Source organism: Scylla paramamosain, chromosome 44, assembly GCF_035594125.1.
Source record: "Scylla paramamosain isolate STU-SP2022 chromosome 44, ASM3559412v1, whole genome shotgun sequence".
In the NCBI taxonomy this organism is placed as follows: Eukaryota; Metazoa; Arthropoda; class Malacostraca; order Decapoda; family Portunidae; genus Scylla; species Scylla paramamosain.
Genome location: NC_087194.1, coordinates 10,441,346 through 10,464,565, shown reverse-complemented (window position 1 = coordinate 10,464,565; position 23,220 = coordinate 10,441,346). Strand labels below are relative to the sequence as shown.

The 23,220-nt window shown below is 38.4% G+C and overlaps 1 protein-coding gene across 7 annotated transcripts in view; it reads left to right on the top strand.

Annotated features, from left to right (window-relative positions):
* The window catches only part of LOC135094094 (uncharacterized), a 170,194-nt gene that overhangs the window by 103,346 nt on the left and 43,628 nt on the right, over positions 1 to 23,220 (top strand). For 6 of the 7 annotated variants that reach the window (XR_010263594.1, XM_063993884.1, XM_063993881.1 and 3 more), the window contains one exon: positions 12,328 to 12,495. The exons of the other annotated variant lie outside the window; for it this stretch is intronic. Coding sequence is in view for 5 of the 6 variants with exons in the window: in XM_063993884.1 (XP_063849954.1) it covers positions 12,328 to 12,495 (168 nt within the window). In the remaining variant the exon portion in view is untranslated. The remainder of the gene's footprint in view (positions 1 to 12,327; positions 12,496 to 23,220) is intronic. 7 annotated transcript variants of the gene reach the window in all.

The window sequence follows — 23,220 nt, the reverse complement described above, 5'->3', positions numbered from 1 at the left end:
TTGTTAGTGCATTCCTGTTTTTTCTGAAATACTTACCTTATCTGGATTTGAAACTATTTTCAGTTTTCTGTTAACAACAAGTGTTGGTAATTTGTTTCATCGCTCAGTGGTTATTTGTTATTTATTAGCTAGTTATTAAACTTTTGACTGCTATTTGGTATACCTTTCCTTAATTACTAATCACTCTGAGACATCAATATTTGTTCTATAGCCACCTCCAATCTTTAAACTGAGTAGAAATTGCAAAATCTATTTTTAATCCACTTCTCTCTTGAAAATACTTATAAAGATTTCATGCATTACTTCTGGTGCTGTTAACTGTTTTATATTGCAGTGAAAAGTTTAAAAATGCCTTACCTATATCTATGTTACATCCTTGTCCTTTTAATTTCACACCATTACTTCTTGTGATTGCTATGTCATTTCTTTGGAATAATCTTTCAGCATTTACTTTAAAAGATCCATTTAATATTTTTAAAACCTCAATCAGATCAGCTCCTATTCTACTGAGATAGAACATGTCCAACACTTCAGTCTTTCTTTGTAGGACAAGTTTCACAATATAGGATTTGTTTTGTTGCTTGTCACTGAAGTCTTCCTAGTATATTTTGATCCTTTATGTAATTTGGTGACCAGAACTGTACTGCATATTTTAGGTGTGGCCTCACAAAAAGCTGTGTACAGTCTCATAATTACTTCTGCTGATTTGTAACAAATATTTCTTGAAATGAAGCCTAAGATCATATTTGATAACTCATTTTTAGATTTCTGTTTATGATTATTGAGCTCTTGACCACACATATGGTACTTTGCTTCAATTTTTATCTCCAGTATGCATATTTATTACTCTACTCTATAAGTTTGTTAAGGTCCTCTTGAATTTGATTACAGTCTACATTGCACGAAGCCTTACCTCCTAATATTGTATCATCTGGAAATTTAGCAACTTTTGACATCAGATCACTTTCTAAATTTTATATATAATTTATATATATATATATATATATATATATATATATATATATATATATATATATATATATATATATATATATATATATACACATATATATACACAGTAAAACCTCCCTAAACTGAACCCGAATAAACTGAACTCACTTATCAAGCTCCTCAGCCAGCCTGCCCAGCTTCACTCCATACCCAATCACACCAGAACCACGAGCCAACAAAAGCAAACTTTATCTATCATGTCATGGAATATTAATGAGATAGCAATGAAAGTGGAGAAAGAAAGGTTGCAAGAACTACTACTTAAATTTGATATTGTAGGTCTTAATGAAATTAAAACCAGTGAAAGAGTGCCTGTACCTGGATTTGTAACTTACAGAAGTGACGAATGTGATCATAACAGAAGTGGTACTGTTGTCTTGGTTAAACGTCATCCACTTGTTTTTGTTTTACGTCTAGTTTTTCCCTAGTCTGTCAGGGCTGAGATGGTGCCTCCTAATGAAGGACTTTTGGATTTAGCATTTGGGAACCGTTACCCTGAGTGGATGTCCTTCCTACCCTTGGACTGTAGCCAGGATTCGAACCCGTGCACCTGATGACCACTTGGCCCCCAAAGCATGTGCGGTACCACTGTACCACGGCGGCTCCCGGTTAAACGTCATCTACATCAGTATGTAATGTCAGCCGACACAAGCACGAAAAATCAAGTATGGCTGCGCTTGTCCCTACTTAGTAGTATTATTCTTGGTTTTATATACATTTCCCCAAGTGACTTGCAATACTTCAACCCAAACAGCTTTAGTTACATTCAAGAAAAAAATACAGTGGAGTAAAGGTGAAGGTTTAGGCATAATGTTAGTGGGTGACTTTAATGCGCGTTTTTGGAATGAATATGCATAACATTCCGATAAGCGCTGAACCCTGATTTTCATTGTTATATCTATCCAGTTATACCATACCTGAGTAAGAGGCTGAGTTATAACGTGAGCATCTTATCTACCATTTGTATTGATCATGCTTTATTGGTATTAAACAACTTAAGGTCAGGTAACATGTATCATGAGAGTAGACTAACCTACAGAGCTGGTGATCAATGGACCTCTGAACTTGATGTTAACATGTTTTAAGAAATTTGATGTGTATGATGATCTTGGTCTTCCATCTGACTATGCGCCAGTCTCATTGTGTGTTCAGTCCCCTGTTGTGGGCAGGGAGTGGTCGTTGAGGAGGGCACATTGACTGGGAGATCATGCTGTTTTACATTCTAGCCACAATGACCATTTACAAAAGACAGTGAAATTCAGTAAGATTAGTGTGGAAGTTTTTAGTGGAACTTCCTCATTGTGATGTTCTCGACTATACTGATAATGTTTATGCAGATATTGAGGGTTTAACAGATGTTGTATATAGATGTGCTAATAGAAGTAGTAGTCATAACCTAAACCCTGTTGCCATTGACCCAGCAGTGAGTAGATGGGAAAGGTTACTGCATGACTCTGATGACAAAAGAATCTGGGATGTAATTGATTGGCAAAGTGAATACAGAGAAAATAGAGAAGAGAATAGTGCACCTTCTGTTGAGGAATTTAAAATATTCTTCGAAACAGTGTATAACACGCAAAATAATGAGGCTTTAAATCCTAGTGAGTTTGAAACTAATGTTACTGTACTAGTTTTAGATGATCCTATTAAAGTTTATGAAGTAGAAGCTCAGATTAGCACCATGAAACCTAACAAGACCTGATGGTCTCAGTCCCAGTGTCTTGAGATTATTACCTGCCTAGTGGATCCTCACTAGGATCCACTAGGCAGAGTTATTTAATGCAGTCTTTTCCTCGGGGTGTTATCCCTCATCCTGGTGATGTGCTCATATATTCACGATATTTAAGAGAGGTAACGGGAATATTCCAGTGAACTACTGAGAATCAATATTATTAATTGTTTGGCAAAGCTCTTTGATTCAGCGTTCTCAATTGAATCGAACAAGAGTTCTCAATTGAATTCTTGGTTTGTACCATACTGAGAGCAGGCTGCTAGCCAAAAAGGTAGAGGCTGCATTGAACATATTGTGACGTTGCACTTGTTAATGGATTTGGCCAGGAGGAAGAGACTGAAGCTGTTTGCAACTTTTGTTGATTTTACAATGGCATATGATCTCGTCCTACGAATTGTATTATTTAGGTTATTGAGGAGAATTGGGTGTGGTGTGGCAATGCTGGCAGTACTTGTAATCATGTATTCTGTGACCCACAGTATAGTTGGTGCTGCTATTGTGACAGCTTCAGTTGGTGTGAGGCAAGGCTCCCCAACGTTGTGCTTGTTATTCATTGTCTTTGTATGTAAATGACCTTATTGCTCTGATTAAGAATGGGTGTGATGTGGACAGTTTTCTTGTATGGCTGCACACCTTGGTATTAATGGATGATACAGTCTTTTTATCAACAGTGAGACAGGGGATGCAGAGAAAGTTAACGCTGTTAAATGAGTACTGTATGGGTCATGGAATGTGTGTTAATAATGTGTAAACTAAATTTTGTGCCTTGAATTGCTTGCCAGAGGAGGGGATTCCATTTATTATTGAACAAATTGTAGTAGAGTGGTGTGATAGATACACGTATCTGGGCAGCCTTTTCACTGCAGATGGGTCATTGTTGTCAGCTATAGCTGTGCACACTGAAACAAAGATGTCACATACTTAAATTTGTGTCTTTTCTTAAAAAAACATATATCCTATTTCAAGTGAAATTTAAGCTGTTTAATTCTGGTCTAATGTCATGAGTGCTGTATGGATGCGAATCATGGCTCAACTGGGACCTGAAACTGATAGAGAAATTATACAACTGGGCTGTAAAACAATTGCTCGGCGTTCGTATGACAACCTGTACAGATATTTGTTACAATGAACTTGGCTTACCACTACTCAAGTATTTAGTTATTAGTAAACAATGAAAATTCTTTCAAAGCCTGTGGGAGGAAGGCCAACATATAATAGATGATCCGTGGGTGCATGCAGTAAAGTTGGTTCTTGCTACAAACACTGCGACATGTAGGCATGTACAAGGCCTGATCACAGATAACACAAATGATTGCGAAGTAGGACTTAACTACATGAAATGTTCTATTTGTGAATCCATGTCCTTGAGGCGTGTTATATACCGGCTGCTCAACCCTAACCTGACTATCGATGTATGTTACATGAGGGAGAATAATGTCAGTGAACACAACAGAATTGCATACAGCCAGTTTAGGCTGAGTGGACATAAACTGGCTATCGAGTGTGGAAGATGGAACAGGCACAGTCGTGGGTGCCTACCTGTGGAAGAATGTCTGTGTCCTTGCGGGAGCGTACTGACAGAACTACATGCATTAGAATCTTGTCCCCTCACTGATGATATCCGTGCTCAGTATGTGTTCACATCTTGGAAGCAGCTGATGGACATGCGTGATCAGTTTCTCGTACCTAAGATAGTGTATACTGTTATGTCACGTTTTACACAGATATGTTACATTTCCTGCAGATGGTATGTTTTCTTTTCTTTTAATGTATGATAACTTCAGTTTTGCTTAAGTCCTTGTCAATTTTTACCCATTTGATAGTTCTTTTAATGTTCATGTATTTTACTTTTTTGTTTGATATTTCTTTTAATGTTTATGGATTTACTTTTTCAATTGATATTTTCTTTATTGTTTATGTATTTGACTTTTCCATTTGATATTTCTTTAGTGTTTATATATTTTACTTTTTCAATTGATATTTCCTTTATTGTTTATGTATTTGACTGTTTCATTTGATATTTCCTTTAGTGTTCATGTGTTTTACCTTTTATTTCTCTTTTGTTTTAGGGTTTTATGAGTTCTATGACTTTGCAGTTTAGATGTGGTTTTGTCAGTTTTATTTATGGAATGTTTTTAATTTAATGGTATGGGCACAGGATTCGTGAAAATAGTTTTATGTTGTTTTATGTTTGTGTTTTATTGAAAAATGTGCTTTTGTTTGAATTTTAATATTAATTTGTTTTTATAATTGCAAATTAAGGATATATTTTTGTTTTTTAAGTGCAGGAGATACACTACTTTTATAATGGTGAGATATTCTGTGTTGGATTACAAATAAGTCGCATGTTTTTCACGTCTTATATATTTTTGCCGTGATTGTTATAAAGATCGTTTTAACTAGTTATATGTACTATTATGATTTTGTGGTCAATAAACAATTGAAATTGAAAATGAAATTGAATTTGAAATTGAAGTTGAATTGAGTGACAAGCAAAAGCACACTAGCAGTACAGTACATAATGTTATGTTAGCTTTTATGTGACCAGTGTGCTGTACATTTAAGTGAGCTCTTAAGTGAACACTAAGTATGTAGCCGTTTAATATTAAGTGAACTCTTAAGTAACTTAGTTAGTGCATTGCGTACATAATAATTGCGTCTAATAACAAAATATGCTGTAAATATCTATGTTGGGGCTTATAATGTTCTAACAAATATGCTGTAAATAACAATAAACGTACATACTTACGTACATAGAAACCAAACTTTCGGATAAACCATCGGCCACTTCACGCCATATAGTTAGTTCGGTTTATGGAGGTTTTACTGTATTATGCATGCACTTTATATATCTGCCTGGAATCATGCCAAGTCTGTTCTCCAACTACCCAAAAACTCCTTTATCAATAGAACATGTCAAAATCTAGCTAGATCTAACTCCCCTCATGATTTCTGGCACCTGGCTAAAAACATCTCCAATAACTTTGCTTCTTCATGTTTCCATCCTTTATTTCAACCTGATGGCACCACTGTGATCTCATCCATCTCAAAAGCTGAACTCTTTGCTCAAACTTGTGCTAAAAACTCTACCTTGAATGATTCAGAGCTTGTTCCTCCCTCTCCTCTACCCTCTGACTATTTCATGCTACCCTTAAGATCCTTCGCAGTGATGTTTTCCATGCCTTTGCTGGCCTTAAACTTCAGAAGGCTTATGGATCTGATGGGGTCCCTCCTATTGTTCTCCAAAATTGTGCCTCTGTGCTTGCACCTTGCCTAATTAAACTCTTCCAACTCTATCAACATCTACCTTTCCTTGCTGGAAGTTTGCCTACATTCAGCCTTTTCCTAAAGAGGGTGACCACTCTAATCTCTCAAACTACCATCCTATTGCTTTATTTTCCTGTTTTTCTATAGTTTCCTTTAATCTGTCCTCAACAAGAAGATTCTTAAACATCTACACTTCACAACCTTAAATATGATCACCAGTTTGGGTTCTGTCAAGGCCACTCTATTGGTGATCTGGCTTTCCGTACTGAGTCTTGGTCATCCTCTTTTAGGGATTTTGCTGTTGCCTTAGATATATCAAAAGTATTTGATAATGTATGGCACAAAGCTTTGATTTCCAAACTACCCTCGTATGGCTTCTATCCTTCTGCCCCAATCAGAAATTTTTGAGATATCAATGTCAGGGGTTCTGTGGCTCCCCTGTATAAGCTGTTTAATACCTGCAAGATTGGACATCTATGAAAAGATATGAAAAAGTGCAGGGTGATGTCATCAGTGTAGTAGTGGATAGTTCAAGAAGTTTAGTTTAGAAGACCATTGATGAATAACAGGAAGAAAGTGGGTGACAGGACTTCTCTTCTCTCTGTAACTTCATCTCAAGTTTCCTTTCTGACTGTCCTATTGCTGGTGTGGTAGATGGTCTCTGTTCTTCTCCTAAATCTATTAATATTGGTGTCCTGTCACTCACTTTCTTCCTGTTATTTATCAATGATCTTCTAAACCAAACTTCTTGTCCTGTCCACTACTATGCTGATGACATCACCCAGCACTTTTTCATATCTTTTCATAGATGTCCAACCTTGCAGGTATTAAACAGCTTATACAGGGAAGCCACAGAACCCCTGACTTTGATATCTCAAAAATTTCTGATTGGGGCAGAGCAAACCTAGTATTGTTCAATGCCTCAATTCCTCCATCTTTCAACTCGACACACCCTTCCAGACAGTCATCCCTCTTTTTCAATGACACTCAACTGTCCCCATCTTCTACATTGAACATCCCTGGTCTTTCCTGAACTTATAATCTAAACTGGAAACTTCACATCTCATGTCTAGCTAAAACAGCTTCTATGGAGTTAGGCATTTTCAGTCATTTCCATCAGTTTTTCTTATTTCCTTAATTGCTAACTCTGCCCATGCATGTTATATGTTTCTCTTTTATGGGGGTTTCCATCCATACTGCTCTTTTGGGTGGGATGGAATCAAAGGCTTTTCATCTTATTAAGCCCTCTCTTCTAACTGTCTTCAGCCTCTTTCTCATTGCTGCAGTGTTGCATCTCCTATGTTCTACTGCTATTTTCATGCTAACGGGTCTTCTGATTTTGCTAATTGCATTTGTCCCCTCCTCTTGTTGCCTTGTTGCAAAAGATTTTTTACTTTCATCTCTGTTCTGTCCATCTCTTTAATGCAAGAGTTGACCAGTATTTTCAAGTCATTCATTCCCTTTTCTGGTAAACTTGATGCCCTTGGCCAGTGTCCCTCCTACATAAAAGAAAAAAAAAAATCCCTGCCTGCTTCTGTATTTCTCTTTCCTATGACTTGAACTCTTACCAGAGTGAAGTCTCAAGACACTTATCCTTCAGTATTCAACAATCATTTCTGAGTTCTGTTTTGGGGACTGGCATCTCAGTGGGCCTTTTTTTCAACATTTTTGTTACCCTTTGCTACATAAAAAAAAAATGTTTTTCCCAATACTGATGCTTGGGAGATGCCATCACTTATGTTAAGCCATCTTGATGCTTCTCCATTTAAAACAATACATTGCTTATGGTCTGAGAGCCAGTACTTTACCCATTCACATAAATGTTCTACTTTTTCCATGTGATTGCAATTTTGAGATCAACCTATTGTGAGAAACCTTATCAGATGCTTTTTGAAAATAAAGGTAAATTATGTCATACAGTACATTCTATCTCACGTATACATCATTAAAGAAATCTATTAACTTAGTTAGGCATGGTCTGTTACTACAAAAGCTGTGTGGGTTATCTGTTATTAGTTTTTCTTCAAGAAATTATATTATTTTGTCTGACAATTTTCTCAAAGAACTTAATTATGACTTATGTAAAACTAGTAGGTTTGATAATTTAGAGCTTGTTTTTTTATCTTCTTTTTTAAAAGAGCAGCATTATGTTTGCCGTTGTCTATTCTTTGGATATTTTACCTTGAGCTAGTGACTTATTAAATAGTAATATTGTAGGGTATTCTAGTTGGATGCAACATTCTTTCAGCACCCTTGGTGATATATCATCAGGCCCAATGAATTTATTTTGAAATTTTTTTTTTGCAAGTAATTTTGCACTTCATGACTGTATTTTGGTTATTGTGAGCATTTCTTCATCAGGACCTTGAGAAATTTTCTGTGGGGTTAGGAAGTGTGTTATTTTGTTATTTTCACTAAATGTTATGCTAAGAATAGAGGCCATCCCTCAGTTTTTTTTTTTTTTATGTAGGAAGGATTTATGTTGCCAAGGGTAACAAAAATCCAATAAAAAACAATGCCCACTGAAATGCCAGTCCCCCAAAAGGGTCAAAGCAGTGGTCAAAAATTGATGAATAAGTGTCTTGAAACCTCCCTCTTGAAGGAATTCAAGTCATAGGAAGGTGGAAATACAGAAGCAGGCAGGGAATTCAAGAGTTTACCAGAGAAAGGGATGAATGATTGAGAATACTGGTTAACTCTTGCCTTAGAGAAGTGGACAGAATAGGGGTGAGAGAAAGAACAAAGTCTTGTGCAGCGAGGCCGTGGAAGGAGGGGAGGCATGCAGTTAGCAAGATCAGAAGAGCAGTTAGCATTAAAAAAGCGGTAGAAGACAGCTAGATATGCAACATTGCGGCAGTGAGAGAGAGGCTGAAGACAGTCAGTTAGAGAAGAGGAGTTGATGAGATGAAAAGCTTTTGATTCTACCCTGTCTAGAAGAGCAGTATGAGTGGAACCCCCCCAGACATGTGAAGCATACTCCATACATGGACGGATAAGGCCCTTGTACAGAGTTAGCAGCTGGGGAGGTGAGAAAAACTGGCGGAGATGTCTCAGAACCCCTAACTTCATAGAAGCTGTTTTAGCTAGAGATGAGATGTGAAGTTTCCAGTTCAGATTATAAGTAAAGGACAGACCGAGGATGTTCAGTGTAGAAGAGGGGGACAGTTGAGTGTCATTGAAGAAGAGGGGATAGTTGTCTGGAAGGTTGTGTCAAGTTGATAGAAGGAGGAATTGAGTTTTTGAGGCATTGAACAATACCAAGTTTGCTCTGCCCCAATCAGAAATTTTAGAAAGATCAGAAGTCAAGCGTTCTGTGGCTTTCCTGCGTGATATGTTTACCTCTTCAAGGGTTGGACGTCTATGAAAAGACGTGGAAAAGTGCAGAGTGGTATCATCAGCGTAGGAGTGGATAGAACAAGAAGTTTGGTTTAGAAGATCATTAATGAATAATAAGAAGAGAGTGGGTGACAGGACAGAACCCTGAGGAACACCACTGTTAATAGATTTAGGAGAAGGACAGTGACCATCTACCACAGCAGCAATAGAACGGTCAGAAAGGAAACTTGAGATGAAGTTACAGAGAGAAGGATAGAAACCATAGGAGGGTAGTTTGGAAATCAAAGCTTTGTGCCAGACTCTATCAAAAGCTTTTGATATGTCCAAGGCAACAGCAAAAGTTTCATCAAAATCTCTAAAAGAGGATGACCAAGACTCAGTAAGGAAAGCCAGAAGATCACCAGTAGAGCGGCCTTGATGGAACCCATACTGGTGATCAGATAGAAGGTTGTGAAGTGATAGATGTTTAAGAATATTCCTGTTGAGGATAGATTCAAAAACTTTAGATAGGCAGGAAATTAAAGCAATAGGACGGTAGTTTGAGGGATTAGAACGGTCACCCTTTTTAAAAAAGGAACAGGTTGAATATAGGCAAACTTCCAGCAAGAAGGAAAGGTAGATGTTGACAGACAGAGCTGAAAGAGTTTGACTAGGCAAGGTGCAAGCACAGAGGCACAGTTTTGGGAAACAATAGGAGGGACCCCATCAGGTCCATAAGCCTTCCGAGGGTTTAGGCCAGCGAGGGCATGGAAAACATCATTGTGAAGAATTTTAATACGTGGCATGAAGTAATCAGAGTGTGGAGGAGAGGGAGGAACAAGCCCAGAATCGTCCAACGTAGAGTTTTTAGCAAAGGTTTGAGTGAAGAGTTCAGCTTTAGAAATAGATGTGATAGCAATGGTGCCTTCTGGTTGAAATAGAGGAGGGAAAGAAGAAGAAGCAAAGTTATTGGAGATATTTTTGGCTAGATGCCAGAAATCACGAGGGGAGTTAGATCTTGAAAGGTTTTGACATTTTCTGTTAATGAAGGAGTTTTTGGCTAGTCGGAGAACAGACTTGGCATGGCTCCGGGCAGAAATATAAAGTGCATGAGATTCTGGTGATGGAAGGCTTAAGTATCTTTTGTGGGCCACCTCTCTATCATGTATAGCACGAGAACAAGCTGTGTTAAACCAAGGTTCAGAAGGTTTAGTACGAGAAAAAGAGTGAGGAATGTACGCCTCCATGCCAGACACTATCACCTCTGTTATGTGCTCAGCACACAAAGACGGGTCTCTGACACAGAAGCAGTAGTCTTTCCAAGGAAAATCAGCAAAATACCTCCTCAGGTCCCCCCAACTAGCAGAGGCAAAATGCCAGAGGCACCTTCGCTTAGGGGGATCCTGAGGAGGGATTGGAGTGATAGGACAAGATAAAGATATGAAATTGTGATCGGAGGAGCCCAACGGAGAAGAAAGGGTGACAGCATAAGCAGAAGGATTAGAGGTCAGGAAAAGGTCAAGAGTGTTGGGCGTATCTTGAAGACGGTCAGGAATACGAGTAGGTTGTTGCACCAATTGCTCTAGGTCATGGAGGATAGCAAAGTTGTAGGCTAGTTCACCAGGATGGTCAGTGAAGGGATGGGAAAGCCAAAGCTGGTGGTGAACATTGAAGTCTCCAAGAATGGAGATCTCTGCAAAAGGGAAGAGGGAAGTTAAGCAGTCAAAGAATTTCTTATAGTCAGAGGAGTTAGGTGAGAGGTATACAGCACAGATAAATTTAGTATGAGAGTGATGACTCTGTAGTCGTAGCCAGATGGTGGAAAACTTGGAAGATTCAAGAGCATGGGTACGAGAGCACGTTAAGTCATTGCGCACATAAACGCAGCATCCAGCTTTGGATCGAAAATTAGGTTAGAAAAAGTAGGAAGGAACAGAAAAGGGGCTACTGTCAGTTGCCTCAGACACCTGAGTTTCAGTGAGGAAAAGAAGATGAGGTTTAGAAGAGGAGAGGTGGTGTTCTACGGATTGAAAATTAGATCTTAAACCGCGAATGTTGCAGAAGTTAATGAAGAAAAAGTTGAGGGGGGTGTCAAGACACTTAGGGTCGTCAACAGAAAGGCAGTCCGACCTGGGGACATTTATGGTCCCCTCCCCAGATGGGGACTCCGAGGCTGGTGTAGGAGTCGCCATGATGATTTTAAAATTTTTGAGTGAAGGGTGTGTGTGTTATTAGGTGATTGTAGTTTTGTGTGGAGGAAGAGAATTGTCTTTATAGGGCAGGCTGTGCCTGCCCCTTTGTTGTGAGACACAAAGGGAAATGTTCAGTGAGGTCACAGCTGGGTTTAATGATAAGTTCATAGCACCCCCTGAACAGTGCTTTAGACCTCACTGGGAGTAATTATCGTTTCAGCAGGTATCTACTAATTTGATATTCTTATCTAATAAAGGCACATTATTATCTCATGATTTTATTGTTTTGCTAAATAACTGAAAAAAAAAGTTCAGTGTTTTCTTTGCCACTTGAGTGATTTTAACTTCATAATCCCATTTATTTTTTTTGTTTTGCCATCTAGATACATAGTTAAATTTAAGAGATTGGTAATGACATCTTTCATGCACCATTATTATACTGTATCTAAATTTAGATTATCATGACAATTACAGAAGACTTGTTTAATGAGAGGACAATGAATTTCCAGCATGCATTTCCAGAACTTACTGTAATATTAGTGGAATCTTGTAGCTGCTGATCATTATTACTTTTAAAAATTTTTCAAGCCTTTTATTTATAAATCTCTTGATTTTTCTAGTTTCTTTAAAGCATTTTATTAATAAATCTCATGATTATTATTTTTTAAAATTTTTCAAGCATCTTATTTCTAAATTTCATGATCATTACAGTTTTTCAAGTTTTTAGGCATTTTATTTCTTAATCTGATGATTATTATTGTTTCTAATGGTTTGTTCTAATTCACATTTTTTTCTGTCTTAAACCATTAGCTCTTCCACACAGTGCCACTGAGGAAGCTGGAATTGGACACAGCAAACATGAAACCATTAGACCTGGCAGCACTTCTGGTGGCAGCTCCTAACTTGACCGATCTCACACTACATACTACACCTCTTGATCTTTTAAAGTACCACAACTTACCCAATAATTCATGCATAGTAAGTACTTTCATATGATTATCTATGTAGTCTTTTAAGTGGAATATGTTTTATATAATTGACTGCTTTGTACAGAAGAAAACATCTTGCATCTGATTGATATGATCATGTTAACTCTTACCATGGTAGAAAGTTATTTATTTATTTATTTATTTATTTATTTATTTATTTTTTAATGTAGGAGGGGCACCAGCCAAGGCCAACAAAACTCCAATTAAAAAAAAAAAAAAAAAAAAAAAAAGCCCACTAAGATACTGGTCCCTGAATAGGGTCCAAAGTGGTAGTCAAAAATTGAAGGATAAGTGTCTTGAAACCTCCCTTTTGAAGGAACTCCAAGTCATAGGTAGGTGGAAATACAGAAGCAGGCAAGGAGTTTCAGAGTTTACCAGAGAAAAGGATGAATGATTGAGAATACTGTTTAACTCTTGCATTAGAGAGGTGGACAGAATAGGGGTAAGAGAAAGAAGAAGGTCTTGTGCAGTGAGGTGCAGAAGGAGGGGAAGCATACAGTTAGCAAGATCAGAAGAGCAGTTAGCATGAAAATAGTGGTAGAAGACAGCTAGAGATGCACCATTGTGGTGATAATAGAGAGGCTGAAGACATTTAGTTAGAGGAGAGGAGTTGATGAGACAAAAAGCTTTTCATTCCACCCTGTCTAGAAGAGCAGTATGAGTGGACCCCTCCCCAGACATATGAAACATACTCCATACATGGACAAATAAGGGCTTTGTATAAAGTTAGCAGCTGGGAGGGTGAGAAAAACTGGTGGAGCATCTCAGAAAGCCTTATTTCATAGAAACTGGTTTAGCTAGAGATGAGATGTGAAGTTTCCAGTTTAGATCATAAGAAAAGGACAGACTGAGGATATTCATTGTAGAAGAGTTAAGTGTCATTGAGGAAGAGGGGATACTCGTCTGGAAGGTTGTGTTGAGTTGATAGATGGAGGAATTGAGTTTTTGAGGCACTGAACAATACCAAGTTTGCTCTGTCCAAATCAGAAATTTTTAGAGAGATCAGAAGTCCGGCATTCTGTGGCTTCTCAGCGTGAACTGTTTACTTTCTGAATGGTTGGACATCTACGAAAAGACGTAGAAAAGTGCAGGGTGGTATTGTCAGTGTAGGAGTGGATAGAACAAGAAGTTTAGTTTAGAAAGTCATTGATGAATAATAGGAAGAGAATGGGTAATAGGACAGAACCCTGAGGAACACCACTGTTAATAGATTTAGGAGAAGAATAGTGACCGTCTACCACAGCAGCAATAGAATGGTCAGAAAGGAAACTTGAGGTGAAGTTACAGAGAGAAGGATAGAAGCCATAGGAGGGTAGTTTGGAAATCAAAGCTTTGTGCCAGACTATCAAAAGCTTTTGATATGTCTAAGGTTTCACCAAATTCCCTAAAAGAGGATGATCAAGACTCAGTAAGGAAAGCCAGATCAACCATAGAGTGGCCTTGATAGAACCCATACTGGTGATCACATGGAAGATTGTGAAGTGATAGATGTATAAGAATCTTCCTGTTGAGGATAGACTCAAAAACTTTAGATATGCAGGAAATTAAAGCAATAGGATGGTTGTTTGAGAGATTAGAATGGTCACCCTTTTTAGGAACAGGCTGAATGTAGGCAAACTTCCAGCAAGAAGGCAAGGTAGATTTTGACAGACAGAGTTGAAAGAGTTTGACTGGGCAAGGTGCAAGCATGGAGGCACAGTTTCTGAGAACAATAGGAGAGACCCCATCAGGTTCATAAGCCTTCCAAGGGTTAAGCCTGCTAGGGCATGAAAAACATCATTACGCAGAATTTTAATAGGTAGCATGAAGTAGTCAGAAAGTGGAGGAGAGGGAGGAACAAGCCCTGAATCATCCAAGGACCCCATCAGGCCCACAAGCCTTCCAAGGGTTTAGGCCTGCTAGGGCATGGAAAACATCATTGCGAAGAATTTTAATAGGTTGCATGAAGTAGTTGGAAAGTGGAGGAGAGGGAGGAACAAGCCCTGAATCATCCAAGGTAGAGTTTTTGATAAAGGCTTTAGCAAAGAGTTCAGCTTTAGAGATAGATGTGATAGCAGTGGTGCCATCTGGTTGACATAAAGGAGGGAAAGAAGAAGCAAAGTTATTGGAAGTGTTTTTGGCTAGATGTCTGGTGACAGGCAGTGCTCTCTCTCTCTCTCTCTCTCTCTCTCTCTCTCTCTCTCTCTCTCTCTCTCTCTCTCTCTCTCTCTCTCTCTCTCTCTCTCTCTCTCTCTCTCTCTCTCTCTCTCTCTCTCTCTCTCTCTCTCTCTCTCTCTCTCTCTCTCTAATCCCTTGTGAAAATATAACTGTATTATATGATGACAATGTTGCCCTTATATTCTTTATATTTGTATGTTGTTGATTATTTCATTGAGAACTTTGACATTTCCAGTTTTCCACAAAAATGTTGCAACAAACAGCTGTGGCTTTCTTGCTCAAATTTGCAAATGGAAGCAGAATTATGTTATTGGTAATGGAAATGGTTTTTATTTTCTGTTTTTTAAGTGTTCATGTATTTAGATATTATCTACTGAACACTGATGCCAAGTGTTCATTTTTTGTGTTTTGTTATTTTTATTATTATGGCTTTTAGTAATGATAGAACTAAAATGTAACAAGGTAAATGATTCTGCAGTTACTGCTAGTTATGATGTATTAAGTTTGTGAGGTTTGTAGATTGGTGAATATGAATCTGTTCACCACACAGAGGAGAATGACTAAAAGGATACAGGGGATGAGGAGTATTCCTTATGAAGTGAGATTGAAGCTGTTAAATTTACATTCCTTAGAGAGACGTATATTAAGAGGGGACCTGATAGAAGTCTTTAAGTGGTATAAGGGTTATAACAAGGGGGATGTAAGCAAAATTCTTAGGATCAGCAACTAGGATAGAACAAGAAATAATGGGTTCAAGCTTGAAAAATTTAAGTTTAGGAAGCAGATAGGAAGAAATTGGTCCTCAAATAGAATGGTAGATGAGTGGAACGGACTCAGTAATCATGTTGTTAGTGCTAGGACATCAGGGAACTTTAAGAGAAGATTAGATGGGTTTATGGATGGGGATGATAGGTGGAAATAGGTAGGTATATTTCATAAAGGGACTACCACGTGTAAGCCTGGTCGCTTCTTGTAGCTTCCCTTATTTCTTATGTTCTTATGTTCTTAAATGTTCTTAAATGTTCTTATGTTCTTAAATGTGTCAACCTTTCCACCAGGGCCCATATACATAAACATTTTTAACAGGTTAACCCTTGCCTTATTGGTAATTAAATTAATTTTCATCTCCATTTCTGGGTAAATATGGCAACTTAGAAAATGCCAGACGATAGTTTTATTTAAAAAATCCATTTCTCTATGTAATTCTGAATATGATGATGTACTTTCCAGTGTGCTGTGACCCTTGAGAGTAGAGTTATAGTGTATCAAAAGTTCCTTTCCTGGTGTGCGGTGTAGCCCGCTGAGCAGAAATAACCTGGAAAGATGTGGATCAAAAGTAAATACAAAGAGAAGATATAACAAAAACTAGTATAATAGAAGATGCAAAGTAGCAAGGGAGGAGAAGGAGAAGGCATGGAATAGATAGAAGGGAAAAGTACACAGGAGCTGTGGCAAAATTACACAACTGCAAGAAATGAGTATTTAAGTTATTAGAGGAAAAAGGGAAAAAAAAATTGAGAAGGATGTTATGGACAAATGTAATGGGGAACCAAAACTATTCTTCAGATATGTGAATAGCAAAATGAAACACAGATAAAAAATAAATAGGTTGAAGTTGAATGGTGAAATGTGTGATGATCCAGCTGACATGGCAGAAATAATGAGTAAGAGTTTTTAATCAGTGTTTACAAAAGAGAGGACAATTTGTAGAATGAGTAGAGTGAGATGAGTGAGGAAACAGGTCTAGGGGAAATTAAATCTAAATGACTGAAGAAGATGTGCAGAAACAGTTGGAGGGATTAGGTGGTAGAAAGGCCCTTGGAGTTGATGGAATGTTGGGATAGATATCGAAGGAATGCCATCTGCAGTTGACATAGGTGGTTCACAGCATTAATGAGTGCTCCTTAACTGAAAGTAGAGTCCAGCTTGAATGGAAGAGAATAAACATGATTATAATCTATTAAGGGGACTGTCTGCAAAAATAAAGTTGAAAATAAAAAATGAAAATATTGGAAAAAATTTCATTGCATCGTGTATCATTTGATCTTATTATGACTAAGTTTCTTTGCAAAATTTGCAAAAATAAAGATGTCATGGCCCTTTCCCTTCTCACCTCTCCCATGATGTCATGCTCTTCCACAGCCCAGCGAGCGAGCATTGTATATTGCTTTATTATTACTCATAAATGGTGAAATATTCTCAGTACATGGTATTCACTGGCATCTCTAGACATTTGGTAACTATACTGAGGTTATAAATAGCACACATCCCTTCAGGCTGTAGCAGATATGCCAGAGAGAGAGAAGTTATGGATGTTATCTCTCCACTCTGATCTCACTCATCCATCTTACTTTACTTGTACCTACGGAGCTCTTTTTTTTTTTCCTATCACTATTAAGAGGAAGATATCAAGGATTAACAAGATAAGGTTAAAGAAGCTGAAGAAAGTGGTGAAGAAGAAAAAACAACTTTGTCAGCCTGCCTCCTCCACCACCTCATGCCCTGTGTCCTGGATGGATGTGTCCTGGAAGGTGCTGTAGGGGCATTGTCAGTCACTCTATGTCCATCAACTTTGTCATAGATGTGACAGCTATCTGCAACAGCTGCAGTGTAATCCTGTGAAATGTCCCTGCTGCTGAATGAGTCTTTCCATGGAAAATTATAAGGCAAATGTTCAAAAGTAAAACATCCTGGCCTCTTTTGAGTGTAAAACATCCTGGCCTCTTTTGAGTGACATTTGTGGCCTGGGTGATGACTTTAGAACACAATTTTGTCAGAGAAGCTAACTTGATGGCACACCTGTTTGGGACTGACAAAGACATCTTCTAGTCCATGGAAACAGGTGACAAGGGGTTTGAGCTAGTTGCAGGTAGAAAGAAGAGGAAGGCAAAGAAACAGCTTCAGTTCAGTGGTGACTATTAAACAGGAGGGCATTAGCAAAACCTGGCAACAGTGAAGGTGGCAGCTCCCGATGAGTTTGAAATACCTTTTAAAAAAAAGGGGGAATAGGTACCAGGAAGTTACTCCAAAATGTCATGTGAATATTGTGTATTACTTTGTAAGGAGTCAGTGAATAACATAACATACATGATGGATGTTGTTTTGCAGAAAAAGTAAAAATAGAAGGCAAAAATAGTTGGCTGCCCTTATCTCCAGATATCTTTGTTTGTTGTTTTTTCTTCTTCTTGTTATTTCTTGCTAACCATTACACTAATTCTAATAAATCTTTTTGGATATGGAGTGATAAAGTTGCTATTTTTTTTTTTCTTTTTGTTGGAAACAGATTTTTAAGTTTTAGGTTATTTATATTTATAAATTAACAATATTTTTTAGACTTGACCAAAATTTGAAAAAAAAAAACAGCAAAAAGAATTTTTCAAGGAAATAAAAAAAGATCCTTCCCAACAAATGATTTATAATTGAATGTAGTTTACTTCCATTTTTTTTTCAGTTTTGCTTTATAAACAATGAAGAAATATCAAACTTTTTGTTTTCATAAAACTGTAAAAACACCATTAATGCAGTTAATTATGAAATAATATACGTAAAATTTAGCATATAACATCTCCTCACTATTATACATAATATAATCACTCTCCTTCCCAAACAAAACATTATGTTTCAAAATTTATCTTGGGGCAATTTGGAGAGCTGGGCAAAATCCAACTACACCATGGGAGACAGCTCCCCCAACCATGATATTCTCTACCAATTTCAGCTTTCAGGAAGGAAGAGGAGTGGAAAAAAAATCAAGTGGGGAAGAATAACTTCAAAGTTATACAAATTTCTACATTATGTCAGGTGTGCTTCTTGACACGACCTCGACGTATTAATATATATATATATATATATATATATATATATATATATATATATATATATATATATATATATATATATATATATATATATATTTTTTTTTTTATGTAAGAAGGACACTGGCCAAGGGCAACAAAAATCAATAAAAAAAAAATGCCCACTGAAATGCCAGTCCCGTAAAAGGGTCATGGCAGTGGTCAAAAATTGGTGGATAAGTGTCTTGAAACCTCCCTCTTGAAGGAATTCAAGTCATAGGAAGGTGGAAATACAGAAGCAGGCAGGGAGTTCCAGAGTTTACCAGAGAAAGGGATGAATGATTGAGAATACTCTTGCGTTAGAGAGGTGGACAGAATAGGGGTGAGAGAAAGAAGAAAGTCTTGTGCAGCAAGGCTGTGGAAGGAGGGGAGGCATGCAGTTAGCAAGATCAGAAGAGCAGTTAGCATGAAAATAGCGGTAGAAGAAAGCTAGATATGCAACATTGCGGCGGTGAGAGAGAGGCTGAAGACAGTCAGTTAGAGGAGAGGAGTTGATGAGACGAAAAGCTTTTGATTCCAGCCTGTCTAGAAGAGCAGTATAAGTGGAACCCCCCCAGACATGTGAAGCATACTCCATGCATGGACGGATAAGGCCCTTGTACAGAGTTAGCAGCTGGGGGGGTAAGAAAAACTGGCGGAGACATCTCAGAACACCTAACTTCATAGAAGCTGTTTTAGCTAGGGATGAAATGTGAAGTTTCTAGTTCAGATTATAAGTAAAGGACAGACCGAGGATGTAGAAGAGGGGGACAGTTGAGTGTCATTGAAGAAGAGGGGATAGTTGTCTGGAAGGTTGTGTCGAGTTGATAGATGGAGGAATTGAGTTTTTGAGGTATTGAACAATACCAAGTTTGCTCTGCCCCAATCAGAAATTTTAGAAAGATCAGAAGTCAGGCGTTCTGTGGCTTCCCTGCGTGATATGTTTACCTCCTGAAGGGTTGGACGTCTATGAAAAGACGTGGAAAAGTGCAGGGTGGTACCATCAGCGTAGGAGTGGATAGGACAAGAAGTTTGGTTTAGAAGATCATTAATGAATAATAAGAAGAGATTGGGTGACAGGACAGAACCCTGAGGAACACCACTGTTAATAGATTTAGGAGAAAAACAGTGACTGTCTACCACAGCAGCAATAGAACGGTCAGAAAGGAAACTTGAGATGAAGTTACAGAGAGAAGGATAGAAACCGTAGGAGGGTAGTTTGGAAATCAAAGCTTTGTGCCAGACTCTATCAAAAGCTTTTGATATGTCCAAGGCAACAACAAAAGTTTCACCAAAGTCTCTAAAAGAGGATGACCAAGACTCAGTAAGGAAAGCCAGAAGATCACCAGTAGAGCGGCCTTGACGGAACCCATACTGACGATCAGATAGAAGGTTGTGAAGTGATAGATGTTTAAGAATCTTCCAGTTGAGGATAGATTCAAAAATTTTAGATAGGCAGGAAATTAAAGGAATAGGATGGTAGTTTGGGCGATTAGAACGGTCACCCTTTTTAGGAACAGGTTGAATGTAGGCAAATTTCCAGCAAGAAGGAAAGGTAGATGTTGACAGACAGAGCTGAAAGAGTTTGACTAGGCAAGGTGCAAGCACGGAAGCACAGTTTCGGAGAAAAAGAGGAGGGACCCCATCAGGTCCATAAGCCTTCCGAGGGTTTAGGCCAGCGAGGGCATGGAAAACATCATTGCAAAGAATTTTAATAGGTGGCATGAAGTAGTCAGAGGGTGGAGGAGAGGGAAGAACAAGCCCAGAATCGTCCAACGTAGAGTTTTTAGTAAAGGTTTGAGCAAAGAGTTCAGCTTTAGAAATAGATGTGATAGCAGTGGTGCCATCTGGTTGAAGTAGAGGAGGGAAAGAAGAAGAAGCAAAGTTATTGGAGATATTTTTGGCTAGATGCCAGAAATCACGAGGGGAGTTAGATCTTGAAAGGTTTTGACATTTTCTGGTAATGAAGGAGTTTTTGACTAGTTGGAGAACAGACTTGGCATGGTTCTGGGCAGAAATATAAAGTGCATGAGATTCTGGTGATGGAAGCCTTAAGTATCTTTTGTGGGCCACCTCTCTATCATGTATAACACGAGAACAAGCTGTGTTAAACCAAGGTTTAGAAGGTTTAGGACGAGAAAAAGAGTGAGGAATGTATGCTTCCATGCCAGACACTATCACCTCTGTTATGCGCTCAGCACACAATGACAGGTCTCTGACACGGAAGCAGTAGTCATTCCAAGAAAAATCAGCAAAATACCTCCTCAGGTCCCCCCAACTAGCAGAGGCAAAATGCCAGAGGCACCTTTGCTTAGGGGGATCCTGAGGAGGGATTGGAGCGATAGGACAAGATAAAGATATGAGATTGTGATCGGAGGAGCCCAACAGAGAAGAATGGGTGACAGCATGAGCAGAAGGATTAGAGGTCAGGAAAAGGTCAAGAATGTTGGGTGTATCTCCAAGACGGTCAGGAATACGAGTAGGATGTTGCACCAATTGCTCTAGGTCATGGAGGATAGCAAAGTTGTAGGCTAGTTCACCAGGATGGTCAGTGAAGGGAGAGGAGAGCCAAAACTGGTGGTGAACATTGAAGTCTCCAAGAATGGAGATCTCTGCAAAAGAGAAGATGGTCAGAATGTGCTCCACTTTGGAAGTTAGTAGTCAAAGAATTTCTTATAGTCAGAGGAGTTAGGTGAGAGGTATACAGCACAGATAAATTTAGTATGAGATTGACTCTGTAGTTATAGCCAGATGGTGGAAAACTCGGAAGATTCAAGAGTTGGGCTCGAGAGCAGGTTAAGTCATTGAGCACATAAATGCAGCATCCAGCTTTGGATCGAAAATGAAGATAGAGAAAGTAGGAGGGAACAGAAAAGGGGCTCAGACACCTGAGTTTCAGTGAGGAAAAGAAGATGAGGTTTAGAAGAGGAGAGGTGGTGTTCTACAGATTGAAATTTAGATCTTAGACCGCGAATGTTACAGAAGTTAATGAAGAAAAAGTTGAGGGGGGGGGGGGGTGTCAAGACACTTATGGTCGTCGACAGAAAGGCAGTCCGACCTGGGGAAATTTATGGTCCCCTCCCCAGACGGGGACTCTGAGGCTGGTGTAGGAGTCACCATGCTGATTTTAAAATTTTTGAGTGAAGGGTGTGTGTGTTATTAGGTGCTTGTAGTTTTGTGTGGAGGAAGAGAGTTGTCTTTAGAGGGCAGGCTGTGACTGCCCCCTTGTTTTGTAAGACACAAAGGAAAACGTTCAGAGAGGTCACAGCTGGGTTTATTGATAAGTTCACAGCACCCCCTGAACAGTGCTTTAGACCTCACTGGGAGTAATTATTGTTTTGGCAGGTGTCTACTGCCTCCTTCTTAGTATATATATATATATATATATATATATATATATATATATATATATATATATATATATATATATATATATATATATATATATATATATATATATATATATATATATATATATATATATATATATATATATATATATATATATATATATATATATATATATATGCACACACACAGGGTGTCCTGCAAGCTAAAGTACATACTTCAGGATTTGATAATTCAAGTTATTCTAAGTCAAGAATACTTTATGCATATATGCTGTGTTTTGCTCTATTTAGTGAGAAATTAACGTTGTGTGTTGTGGGAACCGCTCACCTTGGTGGGTGTCTGCCTCCTTTCCTCCCTCCTCGGCTCGCTACATACTTGAGTATGTAGCATTAAGTGTATGTAGGCATTAAGTGATAATTTTTTTTGTGTATAATCTACACAGTCAAAGCCTTACAGGAAACAGTGAGCATATGAGAAATTGAATTTTAATATATTTGTCAGTGAAGAATAAGGTACAGGTAACACAGCAATACAGTGATTTTTAATTGCTACTCTTTAAACATATTTGGTAACTCACTGCAACTGTCTGTCACCCCCCCAACATGCAGTTGATATCTTGACATCTAAGTGACAGGCCTGGTCAATCAGCTGACTGCCATAGTGCATCTTTTTGTTATGGTGAAGATGCTTTTCACATTCAGTAACATTGAATATTCAGACATGATATTCATATGATGATATTCATGACATGATATTCATTCTGTGATGGAAATACCTGGGCTGCAGCAGCAGAATACAGACATGGGTACCCTAACAGACGACACCCTGTTAGCAGTGTTCTACAGAGTGTATCAGCATCTCTGTAAGAGATGTTTCCCCAATGCTTCTGCAGCAGCTGAATATACTGGAGCAGTTCAAGCCGGTATCATTCAGCTTACAAAATGAAGCTCCACCATCAGTACAGGAATACAAACACAAATACATAAAGAGGCAAAAATTCATGAAACATAGCACAATTTGACATCACTTAGAGTGTCATATGATGTAAAGGAACATTTACAGGAGTGGCAGCCCACAGACAAACCGAGTGGGTTGGGTTGGCGGGGGTGTCAGCCAGTGCATTGCATCAGGGCCCTTGGGGTTTTTGGGGGGCCCAAAGATAGAGACGAGGGCTCCCTATACCTTTACTTACTGGCTGCTGAAGTGGGGCCCCTAAACTATTCTGCATGGGCACATTTCAGTTCTCTCAGCGGCCCTTGTGGCGGGAACACTGGGCAGTTGTTGTGAAGCTGGTGAGTTGCAACATGTTTAACCTTTACCATCTGGGGATGTAAAAATATGTCCTGGTGGCTACATGCTCCCATCTGGGAACA